A 19003-nucleotide genomic window follows, 5' to 3' on the forward strand; every position below is an offset into this window, starting at 1 on the left:
GATAATAGGTAACTTGTTTTCCTAAATAGTCTCTCCACCTGTTAGTTTTGAGATTGATGAAGGCAGGAACTATTTTTTACTTTTATGGCATCAGAATTTAGCACAGTTGATATCTAATTATCACTTTGTTAAATGGACTCATTTGTAAAGGTAAGACTCATTTATAAAATGCTCATTAGAATTAGAGAGATTCACTGCAGAAAAAATTACACAGAGGAAAAAGGAATAGCAAAATGAATAGAAAATATTACGATAAATTTGAAAAAAGTATATTCAAATCAAGTTACAGTTAAAAAACTAATTTATTTTACATATAAAGTGCTCTTAAAACAATGAGCAAAAACCTAAAACCTAACATAAAAAATGAGCAAAGTATAAGAAGAAAAGAAAATTCACAGAAAAAGAAAAGCAGTTTCTTTTAAAAGCAGTTCAACATCACTCTTAAGAGAAATATATGTTAAAACCATATGGAGCTAACTCTCCCTTGCTTTTTATGTAAACCTACTATAAAGGCACAAACCCCCAAATTTGATAACATATTGTTAGCAAGACTGGCTGGCCACTTCACAAGAGCAATAAAAACCACAAACTCATACAATACCTAGAAATTTCACTTCTGAGAATTTAGCTTGCAAAAATATTTACACATGAGCAAAATAATATTTATAAAAGGCAATGTTTCACGGTATCATTTATCATGACCTCAAACTGGAAACAACCTAAATTTTGATGCTTAGGGGATGAATTGAATAAACTGTGCTAACTTCACAAAATGGAAAATCATGTAGCTGTTAAAAAAAAAAAACAAAGCAAAGAAAAGAGCTGTTAAAAACTACGCAATGTCATGGAAGTAATCACTGTATTTTAGATAATTTTATGTAATACAAAGGAAAAGGCAAGGTTCCAGATAACATATATATTCTAATACTTTTTGTAATTGTAGAGGGATAAAATACATTTATATCTGCTAATGATATACCTCAGCTCCAGAAGATTACACTAGAAAGTGATCACAGTAATTGCTATGTGTAGAGTAGGTGTGAAATGGACAGATGGAACACAGTATCTTCTATCACACATCAATATGAACCAGGTTGGGTGGTGCCTATGGCTCAGTTGGTAAGGCACTGGCCCCATATACCGAGGGTGATGGGTTCAAACCCGGCCCCAGCCAAACTGTAACCAAAAAATAGCTGGGCGTTGTGGCGGGCACCTGTAGTCCCAGCTACTTGGGAGGCTGAGGCAAGAGAATCGCTTAAGCCCATGAGTTGGAGGTTGCTGTGAGCTGTGTGAGGCCACGGCACTCTACCGAGGGCCATAAAGTGAGACTCTGTCTCTACAAAAAAAAAAAAATATGAACCAGGTTAAATTTAAAAAATTAACTTAAAATACCCTAATATCACGAGGTAAGTACATTAGTAACACAAGATTTACACTAAAGCAACTACAAAATCTTCTGCAGTCTTACCTGCAAACTAGCCACGTAAGAATCATCACAATTTACATAGTGTCCTAACATGGCATGTTGTGCCCGTAATTCATTATCCCGTATCCTCTCATGTAGGTGGGTAATTTGTTGCTTCTGCCTAGAAGACATAAATTGAGGTCACATTATAAAAAAGATATTTTTCTAAAATGTAGTTTTATAATCAGAACCTTTTTAGTATTCTAATAATCTTATGAAAGAGTTTAAAAGTATTATCAATTTTAAAAATCACAAGAAATCATTATAAACCACAGTACCATGTGTGGAATTAGAGTAAAAGTTTATTTATTGTAGAATACTACCAGCATTCTACATAAGATAATATTTTGTAGAATACTTCTTTTAGATTCTAACAAAGTCATGCTTTGCTTTCTTTCTTCTTGTTATCTAACTTAATAAATGTTATATCCTTAGTCTAGAATGCCATTACCTTAAAAATAATTATTTTCATTCATAAAAATATTTATTTTCATTCATAAAAATTTCATTCATATCAATTGAAGCTTTTGAGAATCTCATTGTCAGGGGTGAAAGTGTAATAGTTTTATAAAGATCTTCTATCCCAATTGCTGTTCTAGGCCGGCATCTTCTCCTAAAACATGGTTTACATAAAAACATCCACAATGATAATGAACTAGCTCAGTGACAGGTGTCCATCTTTGGATAGCTCTGACATTTCATTTAATATATAATATAACCTCACGTTGGAACAGACATGTTGAAGTTCAAGTTATTCTTCAGCATCTCACAGCTTACTTTAAGAATGTTATTTAACTTGTATGAATATGTATCCTTATAAACTTTAAAACTGATATGTGCCAGGCATGATACTGAGTCCTTTGTATGCAGTATCTCTTATCTTCAAAAACTTAACAAGTCACATAATGAACTTATGAGAGAGTGAGCATAACCTTTTGAGAAATCATATAGTATGAATTAACAAACAGCTTTATGTTTTTTAAAATAACTAAATTTTGGATCATGCTAGGTTGTATGTTTCAGACTGTATCAACAACCTTTTTGTATCCAGAGTCATTTTTATTTTTAAAAAAATGGAGTATTCTTTAAGAAAATCCATATAGAAAACATTAAATAGGAAATAGCTAACTTAGGTGAGATTAGTCATATAATACTTCTCAAATAATTTAAAGCTTTACAAAAAAATAAAAACAAACAAAAAAAAAACCCCTTCCTATGTCAGCCAAGATGGAGTAGCAGGAACTGGTTTGGGCCTCTTGCCTGAAACAAATTTTTTTAAAGTCAAAATACAGAAAACAAAGATTCTCAAAATACTGGCAATCAGGCAATTATAAACAGTGATCTCTCAGAGACTGGTACTGTCCCAGCTTACTGCTGAGAGTGTTCAAGCCCCAGAACAAGACAGTGGTCACTCTGAGATAGAGCAAGAAAAATGACACAAGGCTAGGTAATCTGGAGAAACCTAGTTCATAGTGCTGAGTGACCACTGAGAATTCAGCTGAATACTATTAACACTAATTAATACATGAGGAAGCCAGTAAGGTATGTGTGGAGGGAGAGGGGCAACCAAATAGATCAGAGGCAACAGTGCTTGAGGCTTACACAGAGCCTGAGAAATACTGCCTATTCCCAATTCTCAACGTGAAAAACTTCATAATTCACAGAGCATCATCAGTTAGAAGCAATTCTTAACTTGGGCAATTTTAACCACAGGGGACGTTTAGCAACATCTGAAGGCATTTCTGATAATCACAACTGGGGCAGAATGCTACCAGCATCTGTGAGTAAAAACCAGGGATGCTAGCCAATGTCTGTAATGACCAGGATAGCCACCCACAACTAAGAATTATCTGCCCCCCCCCAAAAAAAAAATCAATAGTGCTGAGGCTAAGAAACTCTAAGTTTCTAAGATAGGCCTTGTCTCAGTAGTGGGGGAAAAATAACCCTGGACAAAACAGCTCTAGTGTCATCTAACAAAACTTAGAAATAAGAACAAAAATTGCTTCCCAGAAGAAAGCTCATGAATACAAAAATATGTGACATCCGAAACAAGTTAAAAGTCATAACGGCTAACATCAAATCAAAACAGTTATCAGGGGACGGCGCTCATAGCTCAGTGGGTAGGGCGCCAGCCACATACACTTAGGCTGGCAGATTCGAATCTAGCCCAGGCTAGCTAAAAACAACAATGACAACTACAACAACAACAACAACAAAAAATAGCCAGGTGTTGTGGCGGGCGCCTGTAGTTCCAGCTACTTGGGAAGCTGAGGCAAGAAAATCGCTTAAGCCCAAGAGTTGGAAGTTGCTGTGAGCTGTGATGCCAGAATGACAGCTTGAGACTCTGTCTCAAAATAAATAAATAAATAAATAAAAATACCCATTACCAGGAATACAAAAAGACAGGATAACACAAGCCAGGTTAAAAATAAAAACCAATCAATCAACTGGAACTCTGTCAGATCTGATATGAGTGATAGAATTAAGAGGTAAGGACACAAAGTCAGTTATTATTACTGGAATCATATGCTTAAAAAAAAATAAGGATGTTAAGCAGAGATATACAAGACAAATAATATACTGAATGGAGATTAAGGGTAGATTAGACATTACAGAAGAAAAGAAAAGTAAATTTGAAAACAAAGCAATATAAACTATCCAAAAAGAAAAATGCAGAGAAAACAAACAAATTAAAAAAGAAAAACAAAACTTAGAACATCAATGAGGTAAAAGACTCTCACATAAGAGGTCAAATATATGTATAATTGGAAATCCTAAAGGGGAGCTGCAGCAGGGGAAGGCAGAAAAATATTCATAAAAAAACAGGGTGGTGGTCAGAGCAATATGGAGGACCAGAAGGATCTTTCAGTTGAGGTCTTCTAGAATGTGGAAAAAAGAGAGAACCCAGCCATATCTGGCACAGGGACCTTACAAGTCATAGCTCAGGGAGCACAGCAAGGAGGTCGTAAGCTGGATACAGCATATAATCCAATGCAGTAGAAATCTGATGAATTAGGCAAGGGATTGCCACGGACTGGGATGGGCTGGCCACCCATAGAGACCGGGGACAGAAGGAAGCCTTTCCGGAGTTTTTGGTAGTTGTGGGAAGCTATGCACTGAGTGGAAAACTTGGAAGAGTGGGCAGACTTGAATAGTACACAGCATCAAAACTGGTGTAGTGAATTTGCCATAGGTTTGGTGCCTGGCAAGGCAGCCATACTGAGACAGTCTCAGTGGCCAGGGGGCTGCCATTGTGGGAAGGTCATGAGAAGGTCTTAGCAGGGGCCTAACATATGGCATGGGCATCTTAATTCTGTTTGCTGGGATCAGATCTCCACTCATGGGCTAGGCTAAGGGACTCCCACAATCCACAGGAACTAGAGTCAGGGGGCACTGTGAGACCTGCCCCTGAAGAATTCTTGTGAACTTTAAGATCCCAACCTGGCAGGATCTGAATGCTAAGGAAACAATCAGGTGAACACCAAAGGCAACTAAGTTTGGAATAAGGACCACAGAGGTTGCTGGCTGTGCTGTCTCCTAAAAAAATCCATAGCACCACCTGGTGTCCTAGCAACATATTGCACCATACTGTCATCGATAGCAAGGACTTCTGTTTAAAACAAAGGAGGCAATGAGAAGTAAAGGAGGACAAGGAGATGAACAAGATGAAAGCAAACACATGAGAAGGAAACAACAGAAAAATTTAGACAACATGAAAAAGAAAAAAGAGGAACCACAAGGCAGCTACTGCAGAAGACTCCACCTAAAGAATTAATGGACTTGACAGAAAGGGAATTTAAAATATGAATAAAGACAATAAAAGGAATGGACAGGAAAATGGAAAGACAGAATGAAAAGCAGGACAAGAGATATGTAGAATATAGAAAGGATATGGTGGAGCTTAAGGAAATGAAGGAGACAATCAGGGAATGTAAAGATGTGGTAGAAAGTATCAAAAATGGGTCAGACAATTGGAGAAGAAAAAACCTCAGAGCTAGAAGATAATGTTTTTAGTTAACCTAAGTAGTTAAAGAGGCAGAAAAGAAGAGAGAGAAAGGAGAACAGGAACTTAGAGAACTACAAGACTCCACGAAGTGTTCAAACATACAAATAACATGAATTCCAGAAGGGGAAGAAGATTGTTCCAAAGGAATGAAAGCCTCACTGATATTATGAAAGACTATCATAAAAGAAAACTTCCCAAGTTTTACTAAAGACCCTGACACACTCCTTTCAGATGGATATCAAACCCCAGGTCATCTCAACTCAAAGAGAGCCCCCCCCCCCCAAGACACATTGTAATGAACCTGTCCAAAGTCAAGAAGAAAGAAAAAATTCTGCAAGCAGCCAAGAGTAAGTGCCAACTGACCTACAATGGCAGCGCCATTAGGATGACAGCAGACATTTCTACTGAAACCTTTTAAGCCAGAAAAGCATGGGCATCCACCTTCAAAATCCTTTAACAAAACAATTTTCAGCCCAGAATTCTGTATCCTGCTAAAATAAGCTTCAAAATTGAGGGAGAAATCAAATCTTTTGAGGATGTACAAGCACTGAGGAAATGTGCCACAAGACCAGCTCTACAGGAAATACTTAGACCTATTCTCAACACTGACCATCACAATGGAACACTACCAAACTAAACACCCAGAAGCTAAAGGCTTAAAACTTAGGCTTCCACAATGGTGCAAAGCATAAAACTACACAACAGACTTTCACAAAATAAGATAAATAGAACTCCAGCACACTTCTCAATTCTCTCATAAATGACAATGGACTGAATTCATCACTGAAGAGGCACAGGCTGCCTGACTGGATAAAAAAGCACAAGCCATCGATATGCTGTCTCCAGGAGACATACCTAGCCTTGAAGGACAAATTAAGACTCAGAGTTAAGGGATGGAAAATGGCATTTCAAACAAATGGAAATCAGAAGAAAGGAGGGGTTACAATCTTATTTTCAGATACGAGCAGATTTAAAGTAACTAAAGTTAAAAAAAGCAAAGATGGACACTTTATACTGGTCAAAGGAACAATACAATAAGAAGACATTTCAATTTTAAATATTTATTAACCCAACTTAAACACTCCCAGATTTATAAAACAGACCTTGATGGGTCTCAGCAATATAATATCCCATAATGTCCTAATAGTTGGGAACTTTAACACCCCTTTGATTGATAAACTAGACAGATCCTCTAAACAGAAACTTAAAAAAGATACAAAGGACTCAAATGTGATCCTAGAACAAATGGCATTAACAGACATATACAGAACATACCATCCCAAAGCTAAGGAACATACTTTTCTCATCAGCCCATGAAATGTACTCCAAAATTGACCATGTTCTAGAATATAATCAAACCTCAGCAAAATTAAAATAGAAACTACACCTTGTATTTTCTCAGACCAAAAGGCAATAAAGGTGGAATTCAACTCTAACCAAATGTTCATCCCCACACAAAGACTTAGAAATTAAACAATCTTATGCTGAATGATAGTTGGGTTCAGGAAAACATTAAAGAGGAAATCGTTAAATTCCTCAAACATAACAACAATGAAGACACAAGTTAATAAAATCTATGGGATATAGCAAAAGCAGTCTTAAGAGGGAAATTTCACTTTTTCTCTATAAAGATCATAGAGATAAGTCAAATCACTGATTACGCGTTCTTTACTCATTGACCCTTTTTTTTCTTTTTGGGGGGGATTCAGTGAGGGTACAAGATGTGTCACACACAAAATGTTACAATAAAATATGCTAAGAGCTATATTTAAAGCATGCATAAAGGTAGGTTGTAGATGCAGAAGAAAAGGAACTGTAAAATTGTCTAAGAAATTGAAAAATATTTCATAGATGTACATTTAAAAAAAGAGAGAAAAATTTATTGCATTCAATGCCTACATTCGAAAAACAGAAAGGGAGCACATCAACAAACTCATGAACCATCTTATGGAATTTGAAAAAGAAGAACAATCTAATCCCAAACCCAGCACAAGAAAAGAACCAAAATTAAATCAGAGATTAATGAAATTGGAAACAAAAGAATCATTGAGGTAATTAACAAAAGGTTTTAGAAAAATAAATAAAATTGATAAACCTTTGGCCAAATTAAAGAGAAAACTAGATGAAATCTCTAATATCCTCAATCAGAAATGATAAAGGAGAAGTAACAGATACCCAGAGATACAATAGATCATTTCTGAGTACCACAAGAACTCTATGCCCAGAAATTTGACAATGTAGAGGAAATGGATCAATACCTGGAATCATACCCTCTCCCTAGCCTTAACCAAGAAGAAATAGATCTCTTGGGGCAGCACCTGTGGCTCAAAGGAGTAGGGCACTGGCCCCATATGCCAGAGGTGGTGCTCATGGCTGAGAAGAATCAACATTGTTAAAATGTCTATACTTCCCCAACCCATCTACAGATTCAATGCAATCCCCATTTAAATACCATCATCATACTTTCAAGATTTTGAAAAAATAATTCTTAATTTTGTATGGAATCAGAAGAAACTCTGTATAGCCAAGGCAATTCTTGGTAATAAAAATAAAGCCGGGGATATCACCGTACTAGACTTTCGGCTATACTACAAGGCCATAGTGATCACAACAGCATGGTATTGGCACAAAAATAGAGACACTGACATTTGGAACCAAATAGAAAAGCATGAGATAAAACTAACATCTTACAGCCACCTGATCTTTGATAAATCAAACAAGAACATACAATGGGGAAAAGAATCTCTATTCAATAAATGGTGCTGGGGAAACTGGATAACCACATGTAAAAGACTGAACTGGACCTGGACCTCGCAACACTTACAAAAGTTGATTCAAGATGGATAAAAGATTTAAACTTAAGGCATGAAACAAAAAAATCCTTGAAGTGTGGGGAAAACACTTGAAAATATTGACCTTGGGAAAGACTTTATGAAGAAGACTTCCATGGCAATCGCAACAACAAAAATAAACAAATAGGACTTAATGAAACTGAAAAGCTTCTGTATAGCTAAGGAAAACAACAACCAAAGCCAACAGACAACCTTCAGAATGAGAAAAGATATTAGCATATTATGAATCAGACAAAACCTTGATAATTAGAATCTATAGAACTCAAATTAATCAACAAAAAGACCCAACAATCCCATATATCACTGGGCAAGAGAGACGAATAGAACCTTCTCTAAAGAAGACAGACAAATGGCTAACAAACATATGAAAAAATATGCAAATCAAAACTACCCTGAGACATCACATAACACCAGTGAGAATGGCCCACATCACACAGTCTCAAAGTTGCAGATGCTGGGTGGTGCCTGTGGCTCAAAGGAGTAGGGCACTGGCCCCATATGCCGGAGGTGGTGGGTTCAAACCCAGCCCTGGCCAAAAACTGCAAAAAAAAAAAAAGTTATAGATGCTGGCATGGATGTGGAAAGAAGGGAACACTTTTACACTGCTGGTGGGACTGCAAACAATACAACCTTTTTGTAAGGAAGTATGGAGAATCCTCAAAGAACTCAAATTAGACCTCCCATTTGATCCTGAAATCTGATTACTAGGCATCTACCCAGAAGAAAAAAAATTCTTTTGTCATAAGGACATTTGCACTAGATTGTTTACTGCAGTTCAAATTACCATCACTAAAATGTGGAAATAGCCTAAATGCTCACCAACCCAAGAATGGATTAACAAGCTGGGGTATATGTATATTGTGGAATATTATCAGCCACTTAAACAGATGGAGATTTTACATCTTTAGTATTAACAAGGATGGAGGTAAAACACATTCTTATTAGTAAAGCATCACAAGAACAGAGAAGCAAGAATCCAATGTACTCTATTCTAATATGAAGGCAGTGGATGAGCTAATACAAGGGGAGGTGGCAGGGGAATGAGCAAATGGGGAGAGGAGTAGAGAGGAGGGTTGGGAGATCAGAGGGACTTTAACAAATGCAATTAGTGTAACCTAATTCTTTGTACCCTCAATGAATCCAAAACAATAAAAAAAAAAACAATACTAGGGCAGAAATTTTCAAATTTGAGAACTATATATCCACAGATTTGAGACGCCCAATGAACCTCAAGCACAAGTAACATGAGAAAAAAATTAAGCCAAGGTATGCCTTACTCAAATGGCTTATTTATAATCAGTGATAAAAGCTTAAAAGCAGCCAGAAGGGAAAAAAGATAAATCATTCAGGGAGACAAAGGTGAAGAGAACAGCAAATTTCTCATTTGAGAGCTACAAGCATAAAGACAATGAAGTACTTTAAAGTATTAAAAGTAAAAAGCTCCCAATCTAAAATTTCTCACACATGAAAATTTTCAGAAACAACACAAAATGGAAAAAAAAAACAAACCTGCCAACCTAGAATACTTAGCCCAAGAAACACATAAAAAAGAGGCAAAATAAGACATTTTACACAGACTTAAAAGCTGAAAAAATTCCATGACCTGCAGGTTTAAACTCTGCAAAATAATAAAAGGGTACCTTTATTATTGACATCAAATGAAAACCTGGATCTACACAAAAAGGAAGCCTACCAGAAATGATAACTACACGGGCAAATACAAAAGATATTTTTCTTATTACTTAAATCTCATCAAAAGATAATACACTGTGTAAAGCAAAAATAATGACGTATTTCAGAATATATAACCTTTGTAAATGTGACAAAATAGCTCAAAGGCTAGGAGAGGAAAAATGAAAGTATACTTTATAAGTTTCTTACATTTACTTAAATATTTTTATTACTTGAAGATAGACTGCGATACTTTAAAGAAACATATTATGAACTCTAATGCAATCATTATAATAACACAACTAAGAATTGTAGCTGATAAGCCAACAAAAGAGATAAAAGAAATTATATAAAAAAAAAATTGCTCCAAGAACAGATGGGACAATTAGAAAACAAACAGCAAGACGGCAGATTTAAACTCGACCATACCAATAAACACAAATTGTAAATGATCTAAATACTTTCAAATAAGATGCAGACAATATCAGAATAGATAAAGGCTAAGACCAAACTACACATAAGAAAACCATTCTAAACATAAGGTCACAAATAATAATAGATTAAAAAGAAAAAGAAAACTCATGATACAAAATAATAAAAAAAAACTAGACAGGCTATATTAATGTTAGTCAAACATATTTTTAGAGCAAAGAATAGGACCAGCAACAAAAAGTGAAATTTTGCAATAATAAAAGGGTGAATTCCTTCAGAAGTAATAACATTTTAGGGCCTACAAGCATTAAGTCTAGCTAAATGAAGCAAAAACTGCTACAACAAAGAGAAACATACAATCCACAATTACAAATGGATATTTCAACACCTAGGTTTCAATCACTGGTAGAATGTTCCATACAAAAGCAGCAAAACACACATTCTTGTCAAACTTACATGGAACATTATTAACATACCTAATATCCTGGCCATAAAATAAGCACTGACAAAATTAAAAGAATTTAAGTCATATTGAATGTCACAACCCACAGGTTGAGAACTGCTGATATAGAGTATGTTCCCTGACCACAATGAAATTAAAATAGAAATGAATAACAAAGATTTCTGGAAAGCCCCCATAATATTTGGAAACTATGTAGTATAATTCTAAATGACTTAGAAGTCAAAGAAGAAATCAAAACTAAAAGTATTTTGAACTGAATAAAGATGAAAATCAAATTAAAATTTGTCAGATATTATTAAAAGAAGAACTTAGGAAATTTATGGTATTAAATGCCTATACTAGAAAAGAAGAAAGCTCTTAAATAAATAAGAAAGCTCTTAAATAAATAGCCTTCATCTTATGAAATCAGAAAAAAGAACAAAAGAAACCCAAAGTAGAGCAGAAAAAATTATTAGACCATAGACACTTGGACTTCATTGTTCTCCACTAAGCTCCCAACATTTTGAAGAGAGTCTGGAACACACTATATCCTTAAAACTTGATACTTCCCTATTAGATAAATGAAGATTGTAGAAGATAGTTTTGATTTTAGAAAAAAGTTGCTTAAAAATATTAGCTGTTTCTAATACAAATTTCAAAGCAGAAATCATTGAAATAGAAAGCAAACAAACAAAAAAATAACAACAGATAAACAAAGGAATGAAACAAAAGCTGGTTCTTGAGCAGACTGACAAAATTGATAACCTCTAGTCAGACCAATCAGGGAAAAGAAGAAGACCTATCCATATCAGGAATAAGAGAAGTGACATCATTACAAATTACACAGATTTTAAAAGAATAAGAATGGAAGAAATTTCCAAAACCCAAAAAGGGCAACTACAAAAAACTTATAGCTAACAACATACCTAATGGTGAAACACTAAAGGCTTTCCCTGAATAAAAATCAGGAACAAGACAAGGAGAAGGCTGTCTATTCTCACCACTTCTTTCCCTGCACCAGATACAGGATCACTGCATTCTAGCTGGATTCGATATTTCCTTTGGTAACACAGTTGTTGCAGCAAATCCCTGAAGTGTGGGTGGCCCGGTAATCCCACTGTGGCCAGCACCTGAAATGGGATAGTCTTGTTGGGGACTGTGAATCTAATGCTAACTCTGGGTATTCAGTGTCAGAACTGAATTGCAGTCCACTGGAGCTGGGACTGAAACAAAACAGACTCAAAAACTAATTCTGTAATTGATTATATAGTACTGTAGGCTTAGGTATAAGCAACCAAAATAACTATCAGAAGTACATTTAAATGTTCAAACTACTGATAAATATAATCCAATCTCATTTCAACACCTGTGATGGAAAATAATTATGATTCCTTCATGATGAGGTGCATCTCAAAGTAAAACATTATGTGCTATAAATTTCCATGAGTAAAATCTCTTTATGTAATAATTATGACAAGTATGTGGACTTTGGAATACTTTTAATAATCATGATATGTACAGGAAAGCCTTCCTTCAAGTAATGTGATCATAAATCTTCACTCCTTTATCAAATAGGAAAACATCAAGAATACACTGCATGTCAGGCTTGCTTCAAAATGTCAGAAACATAGTGGAGAATAATAAAGTCCAATGTCCATGATCCAGTTCATATAACAGTAGATCTTCCTTTAATACTGCTAAATTTATGAGCAAAACCTTTTGAAATTTCAACTACTAAATGCATTTAACATTTGAATAAGAATTTTAAAGATAAAATATGTACTATTTTATGCCCTGCAAACAGAAAAAATTGGCAATAATTAGCATTAAGAAAAAAAGCCTCCTAAAACTATTTCCCAATTACTATGATACACATTTAATTATCCAAAAGGCATACATAAATGATGTAGAACCAATATACATCAAAGATAATATGAATAAGTAACAAAATTTTATTTCTCAGAATAATCAGGGGGGGCTATATCAAGCACAAATAAATTACTTTTTCAGACCATGAAGTACTCAAACATTCGAAAACTTTGGAATGTCCCACAAAATTCCCATAATTCTTAACTATAACTGTCATCATTTTCATAGTTTCTGTGGCTTCAGACCTAACATACTTAAAGGAAACTACTACTTTAAAGAAGTTTTCCAATTTGATAGTTCCTGAGTGTAAAGCACAAAGACATTCTCTTGTAGCTGTGCTGGTCCACTAGCATCACAGCGAATCTGCTCCAAATACAGAAAAGACAGAGAGGAGCTTCTAAATAATGAAATGACTCACTGAAGTGAAGAAGGAGGGTGACAGAAATCAGACATCCAAACCCGCAGTTCACACAGTAGTCCTTGAAAAGACTGGGAGCGGAAAACATGCGGCATCAGTATTTGCAAGGTTCTAGTTCTTAAAACTCTTAAGTAGAGGATATGAAGGTAATTGTTTCATTAATCTACATTTTTGTATGCCTAAAATATTTAGTAATTTAAAAAAATAGACTCACCGATCAATTACAATTTCTTTCTGCCTTAGAAGTCCTTCTTTTATTTTCAACATTGATTCCCACTTACTGAAATCCTGATAGCCAGAAGGTGAATAACTTTGACGAGACGATCCAGTCAAAACCTGCACAAACAAGTTTATACTATTAGTATACTAAAAGTATCCAAAGGAATATTTACATACTATCTAATATTTTCCCAATGATTTTCATTAAAAACTAGAGAAATCTCTACAACTTTTTAAAAGCTATCTGAAATTACACCTGTGAATACAAAATAACTTGAAGAATTCAAGGAAGTTCCAAAGTAAATGTACAAGTCTAACAAAGAATTGATGACAACAGAACATTTAACCTGGCTAATTGTAATCCTATATATATATAAGATGATATTCTCATTACCATGTTGAGTAGAAACTTTCTGGAAATAAAAGATTTATCACAGCCCAAGGAAGGAGTACAATAAAGGAATGTACCATAGCCTAACTGAACATTACCAGGAGGATTTCTACAAGACTTCAAATTGTTGTGTACCATATTATCATTTAATTACACTAAAATTTCAAAGTGACAAATGTTTTCACCAAATAGTAAATATATCCATAGAGAATATGATTATTTTAAACTGATAATTTTTTCAAAAACTGTGATATCCTCAAATTTCTACCACTAAAATAACAACAAACATGTTTTTTTTTTGTAGAGACAAGAGTCTCACTGTACCGCCCTCAGGTAGAGTGCCGTGGCGTCACACTGCTCATAACAACCTCTAACTCTTGGGCTTACACGATTCTCTTGCCTCAGCCTCCCGAGTAGCTGGGACTACAGGCGCCCGCCACAACGCCCAGCTATTTTTTTGTTGCAGTTTTGACCGGGGCTGGGTTTGAACCCGCCACCCTCGGCATATGGGGCCGGCGCCCTACTCACTGAGCCACAGGCGCCGCCCAACAAACATGTTTTTTTAATAGTAGTGTCATGGGTTCAATTGTGTCCTCTCAAAAAAAAGTTGATGTTCCAACTCCTAGTACATCAGAAAGGAATCTTCTCTGGAAATAGGGTCTTTGCAGATGCAGCCCTGTTAAGATGAGGTCCACAGGGTGAGCCCGAATCCAGCACGACTTGGGGTCCTTACAGAAATAGGAAAATCTGACCCCCCACACAGGAAGACCACATGAAAGGCACGAGAAAGGATGCCACATGAATATGAATGAAGAGATTGGGGTGATGCAGCTGCAAGCCAGTAAAGGTACAGGTTGCCAGTAAAACATCAGAAGCGAGGAGGCAGGCACGGGGCAGCTGCTCCTACACATCCCTCAGAAGGAACCCACTCTGCTGACACCTTGATTCCCAACCTTTAGCTTTCAGAACTGTGAGACTATAAGATTTTGTTATTCAAGTTGCCCAGTTTGTGGTATTTTGTTAAGACAGGTCTAGGAACCTGATCTCAAATGGAAATTAAGTTCCATGGCAAGCCAAAAGATGCTGTATGAACACCCCAAAGCGACAGTAGGATGATTCAAACGTACAGTAATACTTTTATCCTTTATTTTCCAAAGATGCTACTAACAAGGTCTACTTCTGAGTAAACTATTAAATACTAATTTTGTGACTATCAACCAGTCCTAAATTAACTCTTCAAATAACTTGTATGGATAACAGTATGGGGGAGTTCTCAAAGAACTAAAAATAGAACTAACATTCCATCCAGCAATTTCACTATTGGGAAAAGAAAAATGTGTAGTGTGTGTGTATATATACATAGTAGAACCTCTATAGTTGACAACCTCCCTACATTGACCTCCTCCTTAAGTTGACCTCATTTTCAGAGACCAGACATGCACCAAATGTAGGTATCAGTATAGCAGGCCTACTTCCTTACATCAACCACTTCCTTACATCAACTACATCAACCAGCTTGTTACAGTCCCTTGGGCAGTCAACTTATAGGGGTTCTACTGTGTTTATAAATACGTACACATGCACACACCTGCCCACACACACATATACACACCATGGAATACTACTCAGCCATAAAAAGGAGTAAAGTTGTATCAACATGGATGGAACTAAAGGAAAGTATCTTCATTGAAACAACTCAGAAATAGAAAGTCAAATGCCACATGTTCTCACTTATAAGTGAGAGCTAAATAACCTGTAGACATGGACATAGAAAGTGGAATAATAGACATTGGAGACTCAAAAGGGCAAGAAGAGGTGTGGGATGAAAAATTATCTAATATATATATATAAATTATCTAAATACATTAGAGTGATGGTTTACACAAAAAAATCAGACTTCACCATGATGCAATAAATCCATGTATCAAAACTGCACTTGTATCAAAACTGTCACTGCACTCCAACCTGAGCAACAGAGTGAGATCCTGTCGCAAATAAACAATAAATAAAACAAATTAAGGTGACTGCCAAGTATTATATTAGGATTGATTGTTTCATAAAGGAGATAGGATAAAATGAGTAGACTAAAGATAGAAATCAGTTGTTAACAAGTACATATCGTCTCAGATAAAAAGATATTTTGAGTGTAAATGACATATGGTGTTATAGTGGCAGGTTACCCAGAGCTTGCTCTTGCCTCTGAATTTCATTCTTTCCCTTGCCTAATATTCAACAAAGGCTAATTAAATCAGCCAGCATGCACCAGCCCAGATGTACGTTGTTACAATACTGAGGTATTTTCATTGTGGTTGGTGACTGATTGCTGTTCAGACCCTCTGACTGTCCTTTCCCCTGCCCAGGAAACTCCTCAGAATGCACCATGATCCAACAAAGAGCTACTTCCATGGGTCTGGGAGGGTGTTGAGGGGTGGCTGGCTAGAAACATTGGTTGCCAGACTGTCCCAAACAGAAGAAAAGGTTGCAGGTGAGAAGGCACAGTACAGGTGAAATGCTGAAGGAAAGATACCAGAATCTACCCTTACCAGAGATCCCACAGGAAGAAGGTGTGGAGCAGAATAAAAAAGGAATAAAATTTTGGTACACACTGACCCCTGAGGGATTTGGAGCCCAGCAGAAAGGGAAGGTGGGAGTATTTGCTTTTCCTCCCCTTAATCCCGTGGCAGTCTGTCAGCTCCCAACATGGTGAAGAACCCTTCCACAGTGACAAACTCAAGCACTGCTGCCATCCACTAACTGAGAGCCTCTTGGGAGCAGAGTTCCAGGCTGTGGCCCACATGGGGTCACTTCCCCTTGGCACAGACCTGCACTGTGACAGCAGATACCAACTGCCTGTGCACACATCAGGTGCCTCTGTCCAGCCAGGAAAGTCACAGTCCCTTAGTCTGCCTATCACTGGATCCCACCTGCACATTCCCCAGACCCTGATGGACTGTGACGACCGCAAAGGCAGAGGAAGACACAGGAGGAGCAGCAGTGTTCCCAGAGTTCTGACGCACAGGGCAGGATGATGTGAGGGGACTGGGAAGTACTGAAAATTATTTCTGGGACAGAGGAAGCCTCAACTCTTCTGTACCAGACAGCCCCTGGCTCCTCGTGGAAAGTTGCCTGTGCCCCTCCTCGTGGAGACGCCTGCCGCCATTCAGGGACTTCTTCCTCCTTCCCTTTCTCACCCAATGCTGCAGCAGCCGTGGCTGGAACCTCTAGCCACTGGTCCTTGCCAGTTCCACAGGGAATGATTAAGCCAGGACACTAAGAGTGGCTCCCACAGGTCTGACACAGCACTAACACACCCAGGCTGATTGTTTCTCCTTAGAAGCAGATAGGGTTCCACAGGAGACGATTAAGTCAGGAAGCACCTAATATGCCCTGGCTTCTATGGAACCTGGGGCTCATTCCTTTCCCTTTAAAAAGACTCAGCAAGTGCTTTTGTGTCCCCAAGGACAAACGCTATTATATCAACTGAGGGACAGCAGTTTTATCAGTCCTCTCCCAGGCTGTCTTTTCTGTGAGGAGCCTACCTTCCCTGGAGGCAAGTCCCTGACACAACCACACCTTCCATATGGCAGCACGTCAGCCACAGCCAGTCAGGCAGCCCCACACCCAGCAGGCCGGGCTGCCTCCACCACCTCTGGGTATCTGAGCCAGGGTGGGAGCTGGGAATCTAGGCTCTACTATGTCCCTGAAGGACAGAGATCACTAACATTGCTCAGGGAGGGAGGTGTGAGTGACTTGTGTGTCCCACGGTTGCCTGTCACTGCTAATCTTGTCAAGAGGAGCCCACCCCTCCTTTCACAGGCTCATTTGCCCTTAGCCTGCTAGCAAACTTCTGATGTAGGAGCACACTGCCTACCCCCACCACACACATACACACACACACACACACACACACACACTACCAAGCCAACACCTGAACCCAGGAAGGCATAAAAGCAAGTTTGCCAGCTCAGTCTCGGTCTGGTCCCCACAAAACTCAAGTATGTCATCCAGGGGCCTAGGAACTGGGGATTACCTAATCTATTCTACTGCCATTGCCATCCAGGGGCTTCGTAACTGGGGATTATCTAAACTACTCTACCACCATTGCCATTCAGGGGCCTCAGAACTGGGGATTACCTAACCTATTCTACCACCATTGGCATCCAGGGGCCTCGGAACTGGGGACTGCCTAACCTATTCTACCACCATCAGCACTTGAACACTCTTCCAGGAATCTGAGGTCCAAACGACCCAAACTGCTGGCAGTATCACAGTGGGAACCTACCTGCATGAGCCAGAGGCAGAGTAACCTCTTTGTCTCTACACTGAGCAGTGGAGTTTATTGCAGAGGAAAATAGGTGAACCACAAAACTATATATACATATTTTTTTTATTACAGTTCTTTTTTTTTTTTTTTTATTGTTGGGGATTCATTGAGGGTACAATAAGCCAGTTACACTGATTGCAATTGTTAGGTAAAGTCCCTCTTGCAATCATGTCTTGCCACAGTAAAGTGTGACACACACCAAGGCCCCACCCACCTCCCTCCTTCCCTCTTTCTGTTTCCCCCCCCATAACCATAATTGTCATTAATTGTCCTCATATCAAAATTGAGTACATAGGATTCATGCTTCTCCATTCTTGTGATGCTTTACTAAGAATAATGTCTTCCACGTCCATCCAGGTTAATACGAAGGATGTAAAGTCTCCATTTTTTTTAATAGCTGAATAGTATTCCATGGTATACATATACCACAGCTTGTTAATCCATTCCTGGGTTGGTGGGCATTTAGCCTGTTTCTACATTTTGGCGATTGTAAATTGAGCTGCAATAAACAGTCTAGTACAAGTGTCCTTATGATAAAAGGATTTCTTTTCTTCTGGGTAGATGCCCAGTAATGGGATTGCAGGATCGAATGGGAGGTCTAGGTTGAGTGCTTTGAGGTTTCTCCATACTTCCTTCCAGAAAGGTTGTACTAGTTTTGCAGTCCCACCAGCAGTGTAAAAGTATTCCCTTCTCTCCACATCCACGCCAGCATCTGCAGTTTTGAGATTTTGTGATGTGGGCCATTCTCACTGGGGTTAGATGATATCTCAGGGTTGTTTTGATTTGCATTTCTCTAATATATAGAGATGATGAACATTTTTTCATGTGTTTGTTAGCCATTCGTCTGTCGTCTTCAGAGAAAGTTCTATTCATGTCTCTTGCCCATTGATATATAGGATTGTTGGCTTTCTTCA

At 37.6% G+C, this 19003-nt stretch overlaps 1 protein-coding gene across 2 annotated transcripts in view; it reads right to left on the reverse strand.

Moving 5' to 3' along the window:
• Positions 1–19003, reverse strand: part of CEP85L (centrosomal protein 85 like) — a 195312-nt gene that overhangs the window by 55949 nt on the left and 120360 nt on the right. For both annotated transcript variants that reach the window (XM_053592057.1, XM_053592058.1), the window contains 2 exons: positions 13370–13491; positions 1469–1586 (listed from right to left, as the gene is read on the reverse strand). In XM_053592057.1, coding sequence (XP_053448032.1) covers positions 1469–1586; positions 13370–13491 — 240 coding nt within the window. The remainder of the gene's footprint in view (positions 1–1468; positions 1587–13369; positions 13492–19003) is intronic.

This window comes from Nycticebus coucang, chromosome 5 (genome assembly GCF_027406575.1).
Source record: "Nycticebus coucang isolate mNycCou1 chromosome 5, mNycCou1.pri, whole genome shotgun sequence".
Classification (NCBI taxonomy): Eukaryota; Metazoa; Chordata; class Mammalia; order Primates; family Lorisidae; genus Nycticebus; species Nycticebus coucang.